This window comes from Protopterus annectens, chromosome 1.part1 (genome assembly GCF_019279795.1).
Source record: "Protopterus annectens isolate FY-2018-M chromosome 1.part1, PAN1.0, whole genome shotgun sequence".
Classification (NCBI taxonomy): Eukaryota; Metazoa; Chordata; order Ceratodontiformes; family Protopteridae; genus Protopterus; species Protopterus annectens.
Window position 1 is genome coordinate 419,849,116 of NC_056726.1, and position 19,164 is coordinate 419,868,279.

The following is a 19,164-nucleotide window of genomic DNA, read 5'->3' on the forward strand; positions in this document are numbered from 1 at the left end:
TAAGTCACTGTATGATTAAAGTTCATGAAGTTAGTATTGTTTCAATCTTTGATGTCAGCCAAAAGTGCTCTTTGCAGCACCCCCAATGTGCCCAGTAATGACGACTCCTGCAATTTGTATGGAGTTACATGTATTGGTAACATATCTAAATATGATTGTAGATTCTCTTCTACAAGTCCCTTTGCTCCTACTACTATTGGAACTGGCTTGGTGTCTTTCTTCCACATTGCTCTTGTTTCTGCCTGCAAATCCTGCTATTTTATGACTTTGCGTCTTTCTGTATGCAAGACACTGTAGTCACTGGGTGTGGAGATTCAGTAATCAGTACTATTTTTGTCTTCTTTTCATGGACCACTATATCCAGTTTTCTCACATCTATCTTTTGAACTGTTGGTAATGGGTGATCTATGTAATGTAAACCATCGTTTTCTATGATACTCTGTAGCTCGTGTTTTGAGTGTTTTCCAGCCACTTAAATATAATGTTTGCACAGTTCCCAGTGCAACAATCTTGCCACATTGTTATTCCTTTCAGTATACAGTCCTTCTGCCATTAGTATGTCACAACCATCGACGAGGTTTTCGACTATTTCTAGTTCTGTTTTATAAAAACTATATATTTGTCTATTTCTCCCACATGTTCAGTGGACTTGTAACCCAGTATGTACATAGCCCACTATCTTGGGTTGCCAATATTAACCTTTCATCTCTTGACTTGAATTCGCCTCTCCTTCCTGCATTTGATTCAAATCAACATGAGATTCTTCCAGACGTTTTCTATACTTGCAGCTATATTTACGGATTTTCCACATTTCTTGCCTTCTGATCTGGTCCTTCACCTTATATTCTTTCTTTTGTTTTTTTGGCATATTCAGTTGCTGCCTGATTTTTTTCTACTTCTGGTTTGATTTCCATTCCTGCTTGAAGCCGATATGCTTCTGCAAGACTAAGCAGGGAAGTCATCTTAGATTTACTCCGTGTTTCAAAACTTTCACTACATTTGGGTCTGTATCAGTAGATATGTGTGCAGGCCCACAATTGCAGATCTGTACATGTAATCAGTTTCAAGGAGGCCCATACCTTCTTTGGAACAGGGAATATATAATCTTGGTATACACTGATTTTTATAAATCGTGTGGTGAGCATGAAGCATCCTTCTTGTTTTCCTGTCTAATCTGTCCAACACATTTTGGGACCAGTCAATCACTCCAGAACTGTAAGTTAGGACAGGAAGAGCAAATTGGTTTATAGCTTGAATTTTATTCCTAGATGTCAACGCTGTTTTCAGGATTAATTTAAGTCTTCTAAAATATTCCTTACTAAGTTTTATTTGCATTTGTTCATGTTTTATTGTTGATCCTTCATCAGTTCCTAAATATTTATATATACTTTCTCAAGTTCTTTTATAACACAAACTGATGTTTTCTTGGTGCAGTTTTCCTGCTTTAAAGGTTGCTTTTGCACGTTTATCAAGACCAAATGGCATTTTTACATCTTCTGAAAAAGTTTTGACAACTTCCATTTGTGCTTTCAGTTCCTCTTCTGATGATCTATACAGTTTTAAGTCATCGACAAAGAGAAGAGAAGAGAAGATGAGAAGCCTTTTCACTTTGTTTTCTAGGAGCCAAATTATAGCCATGGCCTAAGCTAAGTAGACAGCTTAATGGGTTAAGGGCAAGACAGAATAGCAGTGGTGAGAGAAAGTCACTCTGCAATTACCGCCCCCCCCCCCTTGAATTTTCTTCCCAGAGTAATCATTTGTTTATCGTGGCTTAATTGCAAAGTGATCTGCCACTGTTTCATGGTCACAGTAATGTAGTTGATCAGTGTTGGGTGTATCTTATACATTTTTAAGAACTCGATCTGTGAACATGACATAATATTAAATTATTTTTTTGTAGTCATCCATGCCGTACTTGGATTCTTCCCCTTTTTACAGTTCTCCACTATGACTTTAACAGTTGATCCTTTGTTCCATATTACTTTCTTTTATTGCCTTTTTGTTCTACTGCCATAATTGAGTTTTCTTCTAAATGAATAGAAAACTTTGTTGGTATCAATTCCAGTGTATAGTTTATACGTTGTCAAAAGGCAGGTTATTGGTCTATAATTTTTAGGGTAGCTTGGAGGTTCACTCTTAAGTAGGAGCATTGTTTTTCCTGTTGTTAGCCAGGTTGGTGTCTGTTCGGGGTGCGCATATAAATAGTTCTTACTCATGGCCAAATCTTCATGCAAAGATATTAATACTTTTAACCAGAAGTTAGGTGCTGCTTCTGGGCTTGGGGTTTTCCAGTTAGAAGATTTTCTTAACTTTATTTCAATCTCTCTGACTGTTACTTCATCCCATTTCATATCCTGTACATTCAAACTTCTTTCCTTTACTTCTATCCATTTAGCATCTTTATGTTCCACAGGATCTTCATAAATACTTCTTCAATATGCATGTATTTCTTATTTTTTGGGTGGTCTTTCAATTCCCTTTACCTTGTTTGCCAATTCTCTGTAAAACTGTTTTGGGTCATCCTTTATATTTATCTGCATATCGTCTAAATTTTTCTGCCTGTGCTGAGATTTTTAGTTTGTTATTTGTGATAGTGCATGATCCTGATCTGTTCTAATACTGCACATTGCTTTTATCATGTTTACCTTTCTAAATATTTTTGTTGAACTGTTCCCTCTTCTAGACTCTTCTAACAGTGACACTGCTTGTCTTAATTGTTTTGTAGTTTTCTCTATTCGATACTTCTGTGATGGCATTCGATTTCTCCCCTTCCTTTCCCTCACTACTCTGTGTTTTTGTTGTAGTATTTTAGCTGTTATTAATTTAGCTGCACAGTAATATATTGTGTTTACTTTTGTTATATCGCATGGATCTCTATGGGCAGTCCTAATTACTGTGTTTATTTGTTTTATCCAACTTCTGACTTTTTGGGTTTTACTGACCTTCTGCAGTTTATTTCTTTCACTGATGTTAATATGTCTATCTCTATTAAATCAAGCAACTCTTCTCTTAGCTCATTTTCTTCTAAACTGAGGGCACATTTTTTGTTTTCCATTTCCTACAGGTATTCTAAAGAAAGTTCTGTAGCGTCTTCCTGTGACACATTCTCTTCATTTTCATCCTGTGACATCTGTTGCTCTGTCATATGGGAACTCACTGGCCTATAACTCCTAAACATTGACTGTGTCAGTTTCCACAGTTTCCTGTTCTTTCCCTTGCTGTCCAGCTTCAAGTGAACATTTATACTGGCTTCCTGTGGAAGGCTGCAAATTATCTTGATATGGCACCTGAACATTTGCTTCCCGTTCCACTGGTTTCCCATTAATTTGGATGTCCATTTCTCTATCCTGTTGTGATGCTTTCTGAATTAGAGTTTGTACACTGAATCCTTCACTTTGTAAGTACTCCATAACCTCAGTTTCTATTTCTTTAACTTCTACATTTCCTCTTTGTCTTCTTTTTTTGTATTGTAAGGTTTTCCACGTCTGGATTCCTTTGCCTTTATTTCTCTTCAGATGTCTTTGGTGCTGCTCTTTTTGTATTGTTTAGTTTTGCTTTCTCCTTTACATAGATATTACACCATATTAAATCTCTTTTTCTTTCCCATGTCCATATTTCTTCTTCAGATGTCTCCTGATGTTCCTGTTTCTCTTTACTTTGGAGACTCGTTCCATCATGCTGTGATGTAACCTGTGATGTGAGAGTGTTCAGTCTCGCCGTTTGTTCTTACACATGGGTGTCGGAGCCGATCCTCGGCTCCGAGTCGGCCGCTTAGCAAAGCTTTGCATCTAGGAGAAGCTCGAGACCAACCTACCTCCCACAATTCCCTCTGTCTCTACCCCAGATCTAGTTTGCCGCTGCAACCGATCGCATCGTTTTTGAAGAGCTCTGACCAACTTGGGAAGATAAGCTAAATTCTTACCTTTTTCTTCTAAAAAAGTTTTGATCCTTTTAGAATTTGAAGTTACTGTGTGTGTGTGGGTCTAGTCATCCTTTGGCTACTTTCTTATATATAATTTAGATATATATATATATATATATATAAAAAGTTTAGTTCCTTAGGGCCTACCCCACCTTCTTACTGGACTAGGATTGATAATTAGAATTTTTATAGCTGTGTCTGTGTACTTGCTTCTAACTTTTTTGACAGTGTTATTGGATATTGTACAGTGTTTTTTCTTACAGATATGTCTGAAAAAGCCAAGTCGGGATTTAAGAGGTGTCACTGTGGGCAAAAGATGTCTGTCACTGGCAACCATAGCTCCTGTGTCTACTGTCTTGGCCCTCTCCATCTACAAGAAGACTGTTCTATCTGTCATTCTTTTAGTGGAAGGGTCATGACAGATAGACGCAGGAAGCTTATGGATAGAGGTCTTTTGAAGCCTGCCTTTCAAGAGGCGCTTGACAAGTCAGACCAGGCTTCTAAGTCCTCGAAGGAGTCGAAGACATCGGAGCCCAGGTCATCGGCTTCGAGTTCTTCGTTTAAGGTTCGTTCACCGGTTCCACAGGCTTCGGTGCCGAGTGTCGAACTTCTTACCGTCACCGAGCCTCGAGTCTTGGAACCGGTGACGGAGCTTCCACCTCCTGCTTTATTGAGGTCAGCACCGTCCTCGGTTCCTTCAACCAGATCTTCCAGGCCCCTCTCCGACACCGACGTAGATCGTGTGGTGCAGAAGTTAATGGAGAACCCCAGCCCTGTCCAAGCTCATTTCAGTCTCCTCCCAATTGGTGTCGAGACTCGAAGGCCTTCCTTTATCTCCATCTGATCCTCCTCCGAGGCCTACCCAGCTTTCGGAGCCGGGAGATATTGATCTGCTGATAGTGGAGCCCATGGTGCCGGAACCGTCCCTTCCGCGGTCGGCACCGTTGACCTCGACTCCGTCGGAACCGTTAGTGGACTCGCGGAGCCGACGATCTATCCTTGGCTCCGGGACCGAGAGTCGAACCGATGCTTCGGTGCCGAACTCTCCCCCTCGGTGCCTCGGCGCGGATCACTTCGGCTCCGTCCTCGGGGTCGATGCCCTTGGCCTCCGCGTCGGAGATTCTTCCGCGTTCTTCGGAACAGGGGGATTCCTCGGCTCGGGGTCCGGGGGCCTTCGACCTCATGAGGAAGGTATTGTCTTCTCAGACAACCACGTCAGCAGAAGCAACTTCTCCCTCCCGTAAAGGTCCGTTGTCTACTTCTGCACCCACGACTACACATAAGCGTAGAGCACCAGTGTCTCAGCCACTCCCAGAGGGACACCCTTCTTCCTCGGAGGCCTCATCGGATGCCCCTCCCGATGACGTTCCGAGGAAAAAGTTGTGTAAGAGGAGGCACTTGGATTCTGCACAAGAATCTTTAACATCGGATACTGACTTAGATGAGTCAGAAGGGTCCCCAAAATCACCCTCAGAGGATGTCTCATTTGCTGACATCCTGGAGATCCTGAAGCAGAGAGGTGATTGGCAGGCCTTACTCCCTTCTGAGGATGAGTCGGTTCTGCTGAAGGCATTTGGTGCTCGCCCTTCCTCCTCCTGGGTCACTCCGCCCTTCGACGAGTTAATGGAATTAATTGCTCGAAGGGCGTGGGAGGCACCTGACACAGTGGAGCCAGTTCCCAGGAAACCCAACAAATATATAACTGCCCCTCAGGACAAGTCATACCTTACTAAGGGAGTTCCAGTTGACGCTATGGTGGTGGCCGCAGCCACTAAAAAGGAGATGTCTGAATCTTCCTCGTCTGTCCATCCCCCTAACAGAGACTCTAGGACCATGGACAGATATGGGAAGTGCATTTTCAGTTCAGCGACTTTTTCCATGCGATCGCTGAACTACTTGACACACTTCACACGATTACAGAGGGATCTAGTCAAGGAGTTGGGAGATACCTTCCAGGGTAATACAGATGCTGCTGTCTCGGATAAGGTTACAGCACAGCTCAATACCCTTACGTCTATTGTGAACTTGTCCATGAGGCTCATTTTGTATGCGGCCGAAGGGTCGAGTAGGGCTGCAGCTTCAGAGATTGCTCTTCGTAGACAATCCTGGATGCGTCTGTGCTCCTTTGCGGAAGCCTTCAAGTCTTCCTTTACTAACGCGCCCTTTGATGGTGCCACTCTTTTTGGCCCCAAAGTAAAGGAGACCCTAACCCGGTGTGAGCAGGAGGGAAAGACTCTGTTTGCTGTCGGAGTCCGTTTTTCCACCCCATCCAGACCGTACCCCAAAGGGCAACGAGGTGGAAAGATGTGGTTTCGTAAACCCCAGGGTTCTTTCCCAGGCACACAGGGTGATGCCCCCCCCCAGAGGCAGAGGAGGGGGCAGAAATGGAAGATGCCGCCCTGGCAGCAGAGGGGGTCCGCAGAACCAAGGTGACAGGGATACCATCCCTGGGAAGCCTTTCCAGCACTCCTGAGAGGAGGCCCGACTGTCCTGCTCTGGAGGCAGTCGGGGGTCGCTTGGCTTTATACCCTCAGGCCTGGCAAAGCCTTACTTCAGACAATTGGGTAAAAAGCATTATTTCCAGAGGTTACAAAATCCCCTTTGTATTTCCCCCATTACCACAAAAAAGATTCCCAGATGTACCACCCCATCTGCGAAAACCTGCAGCTATAGAAATCTCAAAGCTGCTAGGAAAAAAAGAGTCATCCAACCAGTCCCAGCGGACCAAAGAGGATCCGGAACTTACTCAAGGTTCATTTTAGTTCCAAAGAAGACGGGACTGGAGGCCAATCCTGGACCTAAGCGATCTCAATTCATTTGTGAAGAAAGAAAAGTTCCGGATGGTCACGCTTCAATCGATCCTTCCGTTTTTACAGAAGGACGACTGGATGTGCTCAATAGATCTCAGAGACGCCTACTACCACATTAAAATGGCCAGAGTGTCCAGAGATCACCTGTGCTTCCGGCTGGGAGCCAGCCACTTTCAGTTTCGAGCCCTGCCCTTTGGTCTAACCTCAGCCCCCAGGGTTTTCACCAAATGCATGGCAGTGGTAGCGTCTCACTTGTGACGCCTAGGATTCCGGGTGTTTCCGTATCTGGACGACTGGCTCCTTACTGCCACCACCGAGCATCAACTGATACAGGCCAGGGACTACACAATCAGCCTTTGTGCTCAGTTAGGGATTTCGATAAATTTCGAAAAATCTGCGTTACAGCCCTCACAGCATATTTCATTTTTAGGCGCAGATCTAGATACCCGTTCTATGCTACTAAAACTACCTCTCACAAGAATAGCTTTCCTTCAAGATCACGTATCTCTCCTGCTATTGTCCAAAAAGTCCCCAGCCAATCTAGTTCTGAAAGTATTAGGGCTCATGTCAGCTTCCCTCATTGCAGTTCCCATGGGGAGGCTACACATGAGAGTTCTCCAATGGCTGCTGGTCACACAGTGGTCGTTCCAACAGTTACCGCTGACACACGAGATTCACATAACGAACACTTGCAAAGCACACCTGTCTTGGTGGTTACAGAATCACAACTTCATCAGCGGCCGGCCGTTTGTATTACCCAAACCAACAGCCACAGTGACCACGGACGCTTCCCTGATAGGGTGAGGGGGCATCTTTCAGGGACAGACAGTCCAAGGCGAATGGTCCAGCTTAGAGTACAACCTGCACATAAATGTTCTAGAGATGAGGGCGGTGTTTCTAGCGTTGCAACACTTCTCCCCCCTTCTACCTCTAGGGACAATTGCAGTACAGACGGACAACATGTCCGTAGTCTGGTACATAAACAAACAGGGAGGAACCAAGTCTTACCAGTTGTGCAGAGAGGCCATGAGAATTTGGCAGTGGGCAGAATCCACGGGTCGCTTTCTAGTAGCAACGCACATCCCAGGGTTATCCAACGTCATAGCGGACAGGTTGAGCAGAGCCATTCTGTTACCTCATGAGTGGTCCCTCAATCAGAAAGTGGCGGAAAGGATTTTCCGCAAATGGGGCCAGCCTTGCTGCGATCTGTTTGCGTCTCCAATGAACACCAAATGCAGAAGCTACTTTGCCCTTTTACCCCCTCCAGGGGATGTCCCCAGGGATGCTCTGATTCACGATTGGCCCCCGGGTCTCCTATACGCATTCCCTCTTATACCACTGATCCCGAAGTTTCTTCAGAAAGCCAAAGACCAGGAGAGGACTATAATTCTCATTGCCCCATTCTGGCCTCGACAGATTTGGTTCCCCTTTGTTCAAGCCCATCAAATGCAGAAGCCCTGGATTCTGGACCCAGTGCCAGATCTGCTGACTCATTCGTCAGGAGCTCCTCACCCATCGCTTCTATCCCTCAAGTTAGCAGCCTGGCTGCTCCGCTTCCCTACTTAGCCAGGTCTGATCTTCTTTCTCCGGCGGTTCAGAACATTCTGGTCGCCTCTCATAAGGCTTCCACTACTAAGATCTATTCTGGTAAGTGGAAACGTTTCGTTTACTGGGCGACTTCACAGCATTTGGATCCTTTAGTGGCCCCCCTAAACAAGATTTTGGAATTTCTGTCCATTCTGTTTCACCAAGGAGCATCTACTGCCACTTTAAAAGTTCAGTTGGCCGCTATTTCCAACTTTCACATAGGAGAAAACGGAGTCCCTATTATGGCTCATAGGCTTTGTAAGGCCTTCATGAAAGGGTCTTTTCATCTCAGACCAACAGTTAGATCACCTACAGCTCCTTGGAATCTAAATTTACTTTTGTCCCAGTTAATTTTACCACCCTTTGAACCAGCTTCTTCCTGTTCCTTAAAGTTCTTGTCCTGGAAAACTCTTTTCCTGGGAGCTATCACCTCAGCCAGACGAGTGTCAGAACTTCAGGCACTTTCCATCAAACCGCCGTATTTAATATTTCACCCTGACAGGGTATCATTACACACCAACCCTTCCTTTCTCCCTAAGGTTTGTTCGGTTAACAACATTAATCAATCCATTGAGCTTCCTACATTTTTCAAGAACCACTCCAACAAGCTGGAATATATGTTACACCAATTGGATGTTCATAGACAACTCAGATTCTACCTGGATAGAACTAAGGACCATAGAAAAATGGACCAACTCTTTATAGCCTTTGCGGACAACAAAAAGGGCATGGCAGTGACGAAGCGCACACTTTCCATATGGCTAACTGATTGTATAACCTTCGTGTATTCTGCTTCAAATCAAATTTTGCCCACCAAACCAAAGGGACATTCTACTAGGTCAGTTTCCACATCTCTGGCTCATGCGGCTCGTCTGCTGTTGGACACTATTTGTGCAGCCGCCACTTGGTCTAAACCGCATACATTCATCACTCATTATAAAGTTGATAAGACTTCCAGGGATAGAGCATCTTTTGGTTCCACTGTGCTCAGGAACGTTCTTCCGTGAGTCACTCAGGGTAACGGAGCTAGGGACGCTACCCATGTGTAAGAACAAACGGCGAGATTGAACACTCTCACATAAAGAAGTTATGTCCTTACCATAACGTTCCATGTGGAGTGTTCATCTCGCCTTTGTTCTTACATCCCCACCCTCCCACCCTCAGGTCTGGAAGAACGTATGGATTTAGAAGTCTGGTCTGTTTGTCTCCCACTAGTAGTCTCTCTGTTGTTTCTACTGGCTTGAGCTGGTTTACGCTCCTTATGTATACTTATGTATTCCTTTATGGTTGATTACCTTGTTATTGTTGGATCTGGTATTGTTTGCAAACTAGATCTGAAGTAGAGGCAGAGGGAATTGTGGGAGGTAGGTTGGTCTCGAGCTTCTCCTAGATGCAAAGTTTTGCTAAGCGGCCGACTCGGAGCCGAGAATCGGCTCTGACACCCATGTGTAAGAACAAAGGCGAGATGAACACTCCACATGGAACGTTATGGTAAGGATATAACTTCTTTTTAGACCTTCTTCACCAAATCCTTCACTTTGCAGGCACTCCATAACTTCAACTTCTATTTTTTAACTTCTACTGTACTAATCTTCTTTTCTACTTTCCCTCCTTGTGATATTTTTTTTTCATTGTGGAATTTTTCATATCTGGATGCCTATGCCTGTGTCTCTCTTTGAATGTCTTTGTTGCTGCCTTCTTTGCACTAATTAATTCATTAATTATTTTGGCTTTCACCTTTGCATAAGTAATGCACCATATCAAATCTCTTTCTTTCCCATGTCCATATTTCTTTTTTTATATGTTTCAAAAATCTCCTGGTCTTGTTTTTTATATTTTCGCACTTCCTCAGATGCTTCTTTTTTCAAACAAATTGAAGTTTCTTGGTCTGTATATTGTTTTTCACAGATCTGTTGTATTGATGAACACAAATTTTTGTTTGAAACTTCTGACAGTTTTTCTTGTGGAAGTGTTTTTCTTTCCTCTAATTTCTCTCTTGATTGTTTTGTATATCTTATGTTTGGAATTTCTGGGCTTTTTGCATACTAGTAACAGTGCATCATTTCTTTCTTATCCTTAATAGTCCACTCTATTATCTTTATTGCTCTTCTTTGGTCTATCAATTTTTGTGATTTTTGTGGACTGCTACTTGCTTCTACAAGATAGGGGCCGTCCTCCCCCTGGGCCTGGCCTAGCCCTATTGTAGGAATGTTTCCATATTTTGAGGATTCTACACTGTCATTTTTTCCATTTCTGGCACCAGTGTGACTACCAGGATTGGGCACTTTTTTTATCCTGGGTGTTTTGCACCCAACTATCTTTTTTAATTTTTGACTTACTTCTGTCCATGATATGCGCTGTATAAATACAGTTAATATATCAGTGTTGTCTTGGTGAGATTTTGTGGTAAACAAGGTCCACCTCGTTAAGGTACCCAAGACTTGAGGATGAATTTAATTTCAACAATACTACTCCTTTACTTGCTGACTTATCTCTCCATTCAGACTGGAGAGATTTTTATTATGATCACTAAGTATGGACAAAGAATATCAAGATTATGAAACTTGATGTGGGTGGGCTAGGGTAGTGATTACTTAAACGTCTGGCTATGTGAATAAGATGCAAAATATTTTGCATGATGCAGATTTTTACACTGCTGTTTCTAGAAATGAGGTGATTCCCGAGTCACAGAATTGATTCTGTATTGTTTGATTTAGCAGTTGATGCATTTTTAACTGATCAGTTAAGACAATTTTTAAAAGGTAAGAAACCTATATTCCAGCTATTGTTAGCATTCCCAAATTCATAAGAACATTAATAATCCTCCAAACAGATCCATTGTAGTGGCTTTAATAAGTGGAAAAGAAGAGCCGTTGGCATATTGATAGTACGTTAAAATGTGACTGAGGATTTTCCAGAGGTGTTACATTATTTTTAGATAACCTCCAGGTCACATATATTCAGATTATTTAATTTTTGTGGCTGTCAATGTGAAAGATCATACCTCATGAAATAGATACTGAATGCTTTAGAGACATTTTTGTTTTCTAAAACTGTTGATGTTGGTGAAGTTGAGTTATGTTCTACTTTTATGGAATTGGTGTTTATTTTACCCTGGAAATAAGATATCAGTTCTTATCTCCATTGCAGTACACAAAGAATGCCTCTGGTTGCTAAACCCTCAGCATCTTTTATCCAGGATACCTTTGACTAGGAGTATAGGTAATGGGGTCATCGTAGCACCATTGTGAGGTAACTAGTAATGCTGGTGGGAATGCTTTTATAAAAGTAGCCTTCAGTGATGTATGACCACTACATACTTGCTCTTTTAGATTATATATTTATTTCTTGGACTGTATCTAATGTTGGACTTTAGAAAAGTTTGGATTAAATTAATACCTGTGCTGAAGTTTTATGTTTTGTCAGTGGGTGATGTAGTGTTTCAGTTTATTGTTTGCATGCTAGTATTTCAGAAGACAAAGTGAAACAATGTTTTGTATCCAATATTTTCAGGAAACATTTTTTTCTAACTCCTTGCTTTGTTGTGATAGTTTTCACCCTATCTGGGTGAAAAGAAATATTGTTAAAGAACAAATGGTATGATTGCCAGGATTAGTGTAATCTGCTGAATAGTTTTACAGGGTGTTGGATATTTAAGAATATGTTTTTAGTTAGGAGCTATCCCACCAGGTTTATTTGGATAGTTTGACACTTGTGTTCCTGAAAGAACGGATGTTTCTCCTATTTTGTCCAAACCTTTGATGAAAAAAATATCTGAACACTGGTGCTGGCAAACATTAAACTCATTTTATAGTTCTTACATATTCATAATAAGATGGGTTTATCAAAAATATCATTACTAAGAACTCTTCATGTTTTACTCTCTACTCTGATTTTAAGAAATAAAAATAGGAAATAAACCAACATTTGTTTAAGAATGCTAATGATATTAAGCATGCATTTGTGAAGGATCATCTGACTAATAGGACCAACAGGGAGGAATTTAGTTGTGTCTAAATGTTGACAATATAAATACTGTAGGCATATACATGAACACCTAAAAATTGAAATGGCAGTATTATCCTTTATTGCTTAGAATGTGTATTTTGACCAAAACAACAACTGTCAATCATTTTCCTAAATTTCTGGTAGCGTATTCTGCAACTGTAACATCCATACCCGACAATAGTATGTCCTAAGATTGTATCATTGACAGATCATTTATTAATACTGGCAGCTAGTAAAATGTGCAGTTGGCTATTTCTGGCAGCTGACTCAGTAAATTAATCACTGGAGACAGGTATAATTGATATGAAAATGTTATTTTTGAACCATTAGAACATCTTTTAGTTAATCCTGGCAGCTAAAAGACTATGCATTGTTAACAAGTTTCATGCTATAATCCTGGGCTCGCTTCTCACATGCAAACTACTCTGAGCATGTCTCATGGTGATACTGCTGTGTTATAAGCAGCATCTGCCATTTTTCTGGTAGTTGCTCAGGATACGCTTACTGTGTAAGCAACTAATACAAGACAGCAGTATCTGCAAGTTGCTGGTATTAACTTCCAGAATATCAGCTGTTTCTTGGTACCTAAGTTGGCTACCTGATGTTCTTGTAAAGACGTGCTTTTAAGAAATGATCACTGGTTGAATGCCTGCTTAAACTGTACATGCTGCAAGTGTTAATATTACTTGCATTTTTAATTGTAAATAATATACAGATGGATCATCTCTATTTTGTTACTGTACAATGTACAACTCTGTATTCTTATGTTATGTGTATAATTTTTTTGTGTGTGTCTTGTGCCATGGTGCCCAGGTTGTGGCTGAAGAGGGTCTGTCAAGCAGTTCACTTTCCTATTTTTAAAACTGAAACAAATAAATAAATTGGTCAGTTAACCATACAGTGCTCACAAGTCATCCCAGAAAAGGGACACTTGAGTGTAGTGGTCTTACCCAGTTAAAGAAAGAGTCCTGCCACCCGTTACTTTAAGATGAAGTTTTCAGCCCCATATTTGGGACTCTGCACAACTTTATTCTTTTCCTGCCGAGTGTTGTGCTACATTTGTTTTATTGTTGATCACGGTGTATGTGATGGAACTGTGATCTACCTATGTGAAAAGATATAGATTGTCCATTCTCAAATGAGTCCCCAGCCTTCTCTAATAGTACTTCTGGAAAACTCATCTTCCTCATCCATGTTGGAAGATATACAGATAACAAAAAGCCCTATATATGCAGGATGTGTGAGTAATTTGAAAACTGCACTGGGTATTGTTTACATTCAAACAAAATGCAACTCTTCTAGTAACACCCATGACTGAATACAGGTATTTGTATTGTCATCTAAAATGCAGCGCAAAATAAAATTCTGTGTAAACAGATTGTGTTTTCAAATGCAAGTAGGAGAATTTGCTGATGTGCTTTGTGAGTGACAAGATATTTCCTGTTAACTGAGTTCTGTGTGACTTGAGATCTAACAAAATGTAAATGCAATTAAATAATACTAGTATTATATTAAAGGGTCAGTTTCATTGTCTCACCTTGGAAGACATCAGAATTAGTCATGGCTGGAAACTTTGAAAATATGTACGAATAATTGTTTGGTAAAACAAACATTTGTGTGTTGAACAAAAGCAAGATGCAGTTCAAGGATGAGAATATAGTATGATTGTTAACACAAAATTTTAGACAATTGTAAGCTGTAAAGTTAACTGCATTCATTGTATTTTTTTTATCTATACCTTTCTTCATATTATCTTAAAATTATGAAATCATTCATTTCCAGCTGTTGGCAAAAATCTATAAAATGCCTTGCAAGCCGATTTTTCTTGGAGCACGACTTGCTAGTCTGCCATTGAGAAGCCAAGAGAGATCTTCGAGCAGCGAGGAAGGTGTGGAATCTGTGTTAGCAGAGTTTGATGATGATACAGGTAAGTCTTCTGAGCAGACCTCTCAACTCTCCTCATTTTGAAGGAACATTCCTAATTTCAGGGCTGATTTAGGATGCCCCAATGTTTTGATATATATCTCTATTTTCAGGTTTGCTTTACCCTTTCACACAATTTTCTGAATCCTCCCATTGTCACATGTGATTTTTAAGCTGTGTAGTACACAGAAAACTACACTACATAGTAGTAGCAACAATTTAAAGAAAGAAGGACACACATTATATCTCCTTTTTTCTGAAGCAAAATAAATGACCTTGTATGGTAGAATTTTGTGCTGTATTTCATTAAAGTCTGCAGATTTTACACTGTTTCTTTGATAATGTCCATATATTTTTCCATCATTTTTGTCACTCTATTTTTTGTGAATAGTATCCCATATTTCTGCTGCAAGCCAGAAGAGTTGCATGCTGTTTGGTATTCATATTTTATGCTAGTTTATGTGTAGAATTTTAGCTGGCTGCTCCTTGTCTGATGTTGGAAAGTATGCTTCTGAGTAATGTTTTGTTCCCAGTTTTTTTGGTATCTCAACCTCTGCAGTTAGCCAGCAAGCTGTATTCTACATTTAGCATGACACTTCCTGATTTCAAGTTACTAATGGCACAGAGTTACTCGTTACTCATAGCCTCAGGTCACAACATAAGCTAGCTCTAATCATGTCTGAAAGAGTCAAATGTTCACTTTTTGGATAATCGTGCTTGTGTCGTCCCCATCATCAACCTCCTTTTTCAACCTTTTTTTTTTTTTTTTTTTTAACATGGGATTAGTGTGTCACATTATTCCTGTCTGATGTAAGTCTTCTCTCACACAATCCATCCAACTCGTGTCTAAATGCCTTTGTTTACTCTTGCCTTCTTTCTGTCTGTCCCACATCTGCTTCACCTCATTGTCTTCTGCTTTCTTGCACACATGCCCAAACTACTATAATCAGTTCTTTTTGACCTTCTCTGCAGTTGGAGCGACTTTGACTTCCTCTGTGTCATTTCTTTGTCTTTGTCCCACAATTTGCATCCTACCATCCATCTCAGACACTTCATCTCCATCACCTCTAGTTTCCTGACCTGCTCCACCTTTACTGCCCTGGTGCATATGCCTTACAGATTTACTGGTTTCACTACTGTTTTGTACACTTTACTTTTCAACTTCTTGGGCTTTCTTCAGTCACATACCTCCCCTGCCCTTCTTTTTCTAGTTTTGATGTCCTTATTCAGACTTCTCTTTTCTGTAACCACCCTTTCCAAATACCTGAAGCTGTTAGCCTGTTCCACTCTTTTTCCCTTCTTTCTCAGTTTTTATCTTCTTGTGTTGCCTTGTAACCAATAAACTGTGAGTCATTTGTAGTCACATTTGAAAAATACAGCATTCATTGGTTTTCAGAATTCTTTTAACAAGGTAAGTCCAGCTGGAAACTCAAGTGAACTTGCTGAGAGCCAGACAGTATGCATGTGGCAAATGTTAAGTGTCAAATCAATTTCTGCAGTTCCTCAGCTCCCTGCAGTCTAATGCTCTTTACATTGCATGTAAACCACATTTTAATGACATAGTCTACTTTTCCCCCTACCAACTGCACAAGGTTGATATCTGTGTTTTTTTTTTTTTTTTTAGCCACAACATTTTGTCACAGCCTTGTATGAACTGCCTTAGGATTGTTGCATGCATTTTTCAATTTTATTACTGGTTTTGACTGTACTATGTCTATATCAGATGGGCTTCTGCAGTTATCTACTCTTTTTCTATACTGATAATCACAAAGTACATAAAATAAAAACAGCAAGAGAAAGAAAAATACTTTTTGAAAAATGTGGAAATAATGTATAAGAAATATAAACCAGATAAAGTAGAATATACTATGACTACTTCATTATGACATAATGAGAAATAAAACACACAATTTCATTCCTGTTTATGAATATTAAGCCTAAAACATGAGTCCTTTCATTTCTTCTCCCATATAATTTCCACATTTTCCTAATTATGAGTTTGGCCTCTCTGCCTGCCTAGGCCATTACTTCTGTGTATGTTTGGAGGATATTTACTGCTACCATATTCTCCCTTCTTTCAAAGTTTCCCTTTTAACCTGTAGATGTCACACTTCTAACCCAGCCCCCCATCAATAGAATGAATGTTTTCTCATATTTTCAGTCTTCAGTTTCCATTCCTCTCCCAAAGTGGAGCAATGAGGATGTCAGCACCTTTATCGCATGGATAGTCTCTGAAATGTTTATAACCATACACCACAAGTCTTTCACCTTTTGACATTCCCATAACGTGTATATTTCTTGCTGCACAATCCCAACTTCCCCAACAGTTTAAATCTCCCTTCTGCCACTCTAACTTGATTTGTAAAGGAGCTCTGTACCACCCCTGCAATCAATGCATGTAATGATCCCAAATGGCAGGTAGAACCTTAAGGCCAGAGAAACCACCTCAACACCTTAGTACATTCTATTTTGGAAAAATACACCCTTTCCATTATACCCAATTTTTGACTTTAACTCTTTTCATGAATGCTGCATATTTCTCCTTATTTCATTTAACCTGTATTCTTCAAATCACTGCATTATAATGAATTTTCCATAGTGTCATATTTACATGGTCCCAAAATGTATGGAGATGTCACCCCCCCCCCCCCATAGTGAATAAACAGCACCTAACTGCCCTTTGCAGCTGTTGAAAATGAAACCATTCTCCCGCATGTATCCAATAATCCTGATTACAAAGTTCCTGTGTTACAAATTCTGTACTTCCTTCCAGATCATGTCTCAAACACAGAAAATCCTTTTTCATTAAAATTCTTCTAATATTCCAGACCTTCCAATCAATCATTCATTTCTCCCTGAACTCTACATTAGAATTATAACAAGTAAGTCTGCGTAAGCAACTCCCTTATTACAGTACCCTTCAAGATTTTACATGCTCTCAGGTTTAGCTAAAACCACCCATTTGTCTTCACACAATGTTTTCTTACTTTCCCCGACTCCCTGCACTTTCATTACCCTAAAGTAGAAAGTATGCCTTCACTGCCAGTAAACATCCTAAAATCAGGCATCCCCTACCTCCTATCTTCCTCAATCAACACATTTTCTCTTTATAAATCCCATTTCCTTTATTATTCCAGGCATACTTATTGCAACACAATTTCAGTTTAGAAACCCATCTATTACCGTCATCCACTGGCAAATGACAGAAATACTAAAACATTTTGGGCAGTATCATCATTTGGATCATGTTTATTCTACCTATCAAAGCACTTACTTTGGGGAAAAAACATTTAAAAAGTAATCCAGCAGTTTGAATCAAAAGAATTTCATACGTAGCTTAAGCAAGCTGTTCTGTGGAGTTCCAAGCTACACTCCCTAAGTGTTTTCATAGGCTTTTATAGGTAGTTACTGGACATGCGGTCCAGGAAACCATTAAGGAGCCTGTCCCAAATTCCCAAAGCACTGTCTCTCTAAAATGACTTGCTGACTGTTACACACTATGCAAATTAAGGTGGAGAGCTTTAGTCCCTGTACCCCCTGGAACAGGAAGCCGCTCTTGGGTAAATCAGAGCTTTAGTCATCTAATCTAACTGCCAGAACCTTTTCCCTGCTACCTGTCAAATCTTCTCTGATGCAACCTAGTAGCTGTCCAACTCTTAGTTGAAATGTCTTACTCACAATTGCATTGTAAGCCTCATTCTTCTTTAAAACAATCAGATGTTTGCCAAATTCCAGTAAGTACTGAATGTACTGTATCAGTAGCTAGCTTACAGTGATCTGCAAGCATCCCAAATGATTTCCAATGACAAGAGAGAGTTTGAGACAAGATCTGACAGCACGAAAACCTCAATAGCTAATAAAAACAAACAAACAAAGCAAAAGAGTGCATCCTTTCTTGGTGCCCTTCTCTAACCTAACTTTACTGAAAGCACAGCATTGACAAGCATACATATAGTGCGAGAACTATACAAAGCCCGAATACCTCTACAAAATTTAGGACCAAAGCCAGTTTCAGCTAGTAATCTAAATAAGAAAGATCCATCTTCATTCAGGCCCATGTCAACACTAAACCATGATTATAAAGTCTTCATGTCTATAATGGCTAAAAGAATGGGAAAAGTAATGCCAAAACTGATAGATATGGATCAGTGTGGTTTTGTGGAGGAGAGGCAAGCATTTGACAACATTAACAGAACACTGATGATCCAGAGGGAAGCAGAATGTAAGAAAATACCATTGTTGCTGGTGGGTCTTGATGCAGAGAAAGCATTTGACAGAGTAAGCTGTGGAAGCATTTGCATTTCCTGAAAAAATTATAAGGTTGATTAGGAGAATATATGAGGGACTGGAGGTGAAAATTAAAGTGGGTTGGGTCCTCTCTGAAAATTTCTGCTTGAGCAGAGGAACCAGGCATGGTTCTTTCCCCTTTATTGTTTGCATTATATTTAGAACCATTGGCAAAGAAAATAAGGGACTCAGAAATTCAAGGATATAATTGGTATGGTAGTCAAGAAAAGCTGGCTTTATTTGCAGATATTATCAGAAAAAGACTTTACAGTGTTGGGGAACATTTTGAAACAGTTTCAGGTCTTTTTGGGATGAAAAAGTAATGAAACTAAAACAAAGGCAATAGCAGTAAATTATGTACCCACACATGAATTGGTTCCTGAATGCCCATATTTATGGAGGCATGATACAATGAAGTATTTAGGAGTATGAATTAAAAAAATGATTCTAGTATGGCAGCTAAGGATATGTGTGAAGAGACTAAAATGATAACACAAAAACTGAGAAAATGGAAGCTTTGTTACACGGATATGGATAGTAAGATACAAGCAGTTAAAATGTTTTAATCCTTTTAGTCTTATACACAGGTCAGGCATATTTTTATCAACCAGAGAGGTTTTGGGTAGC

General features: G+C 40.4%; 1 protein-coding gene across 1 annotated transcript in view; it reads left to right on the forward strand.

Annotated features, from left to right (window-relative positions):
- ARFGEF3 (ARFGEF family member 3) overlaps positions 1 to 19,164 on the forward strand; it is a 2,280,599-nt gene that overhangs the window by 1,744,533 nt on the left and 516,902 nt on the right. Inside the window, exon 26 of the mRNA XM_044087095.1 lies at positions 14,110 to 14,254. Within this exon, the coding sequence (XP_043943030.1) occupies positions 14,110 to 14,254 (145 nt within the window). The remainder of the gene's footprint in view (positions 1 to 14,109; positions 14,255 to 19,164) is intronic.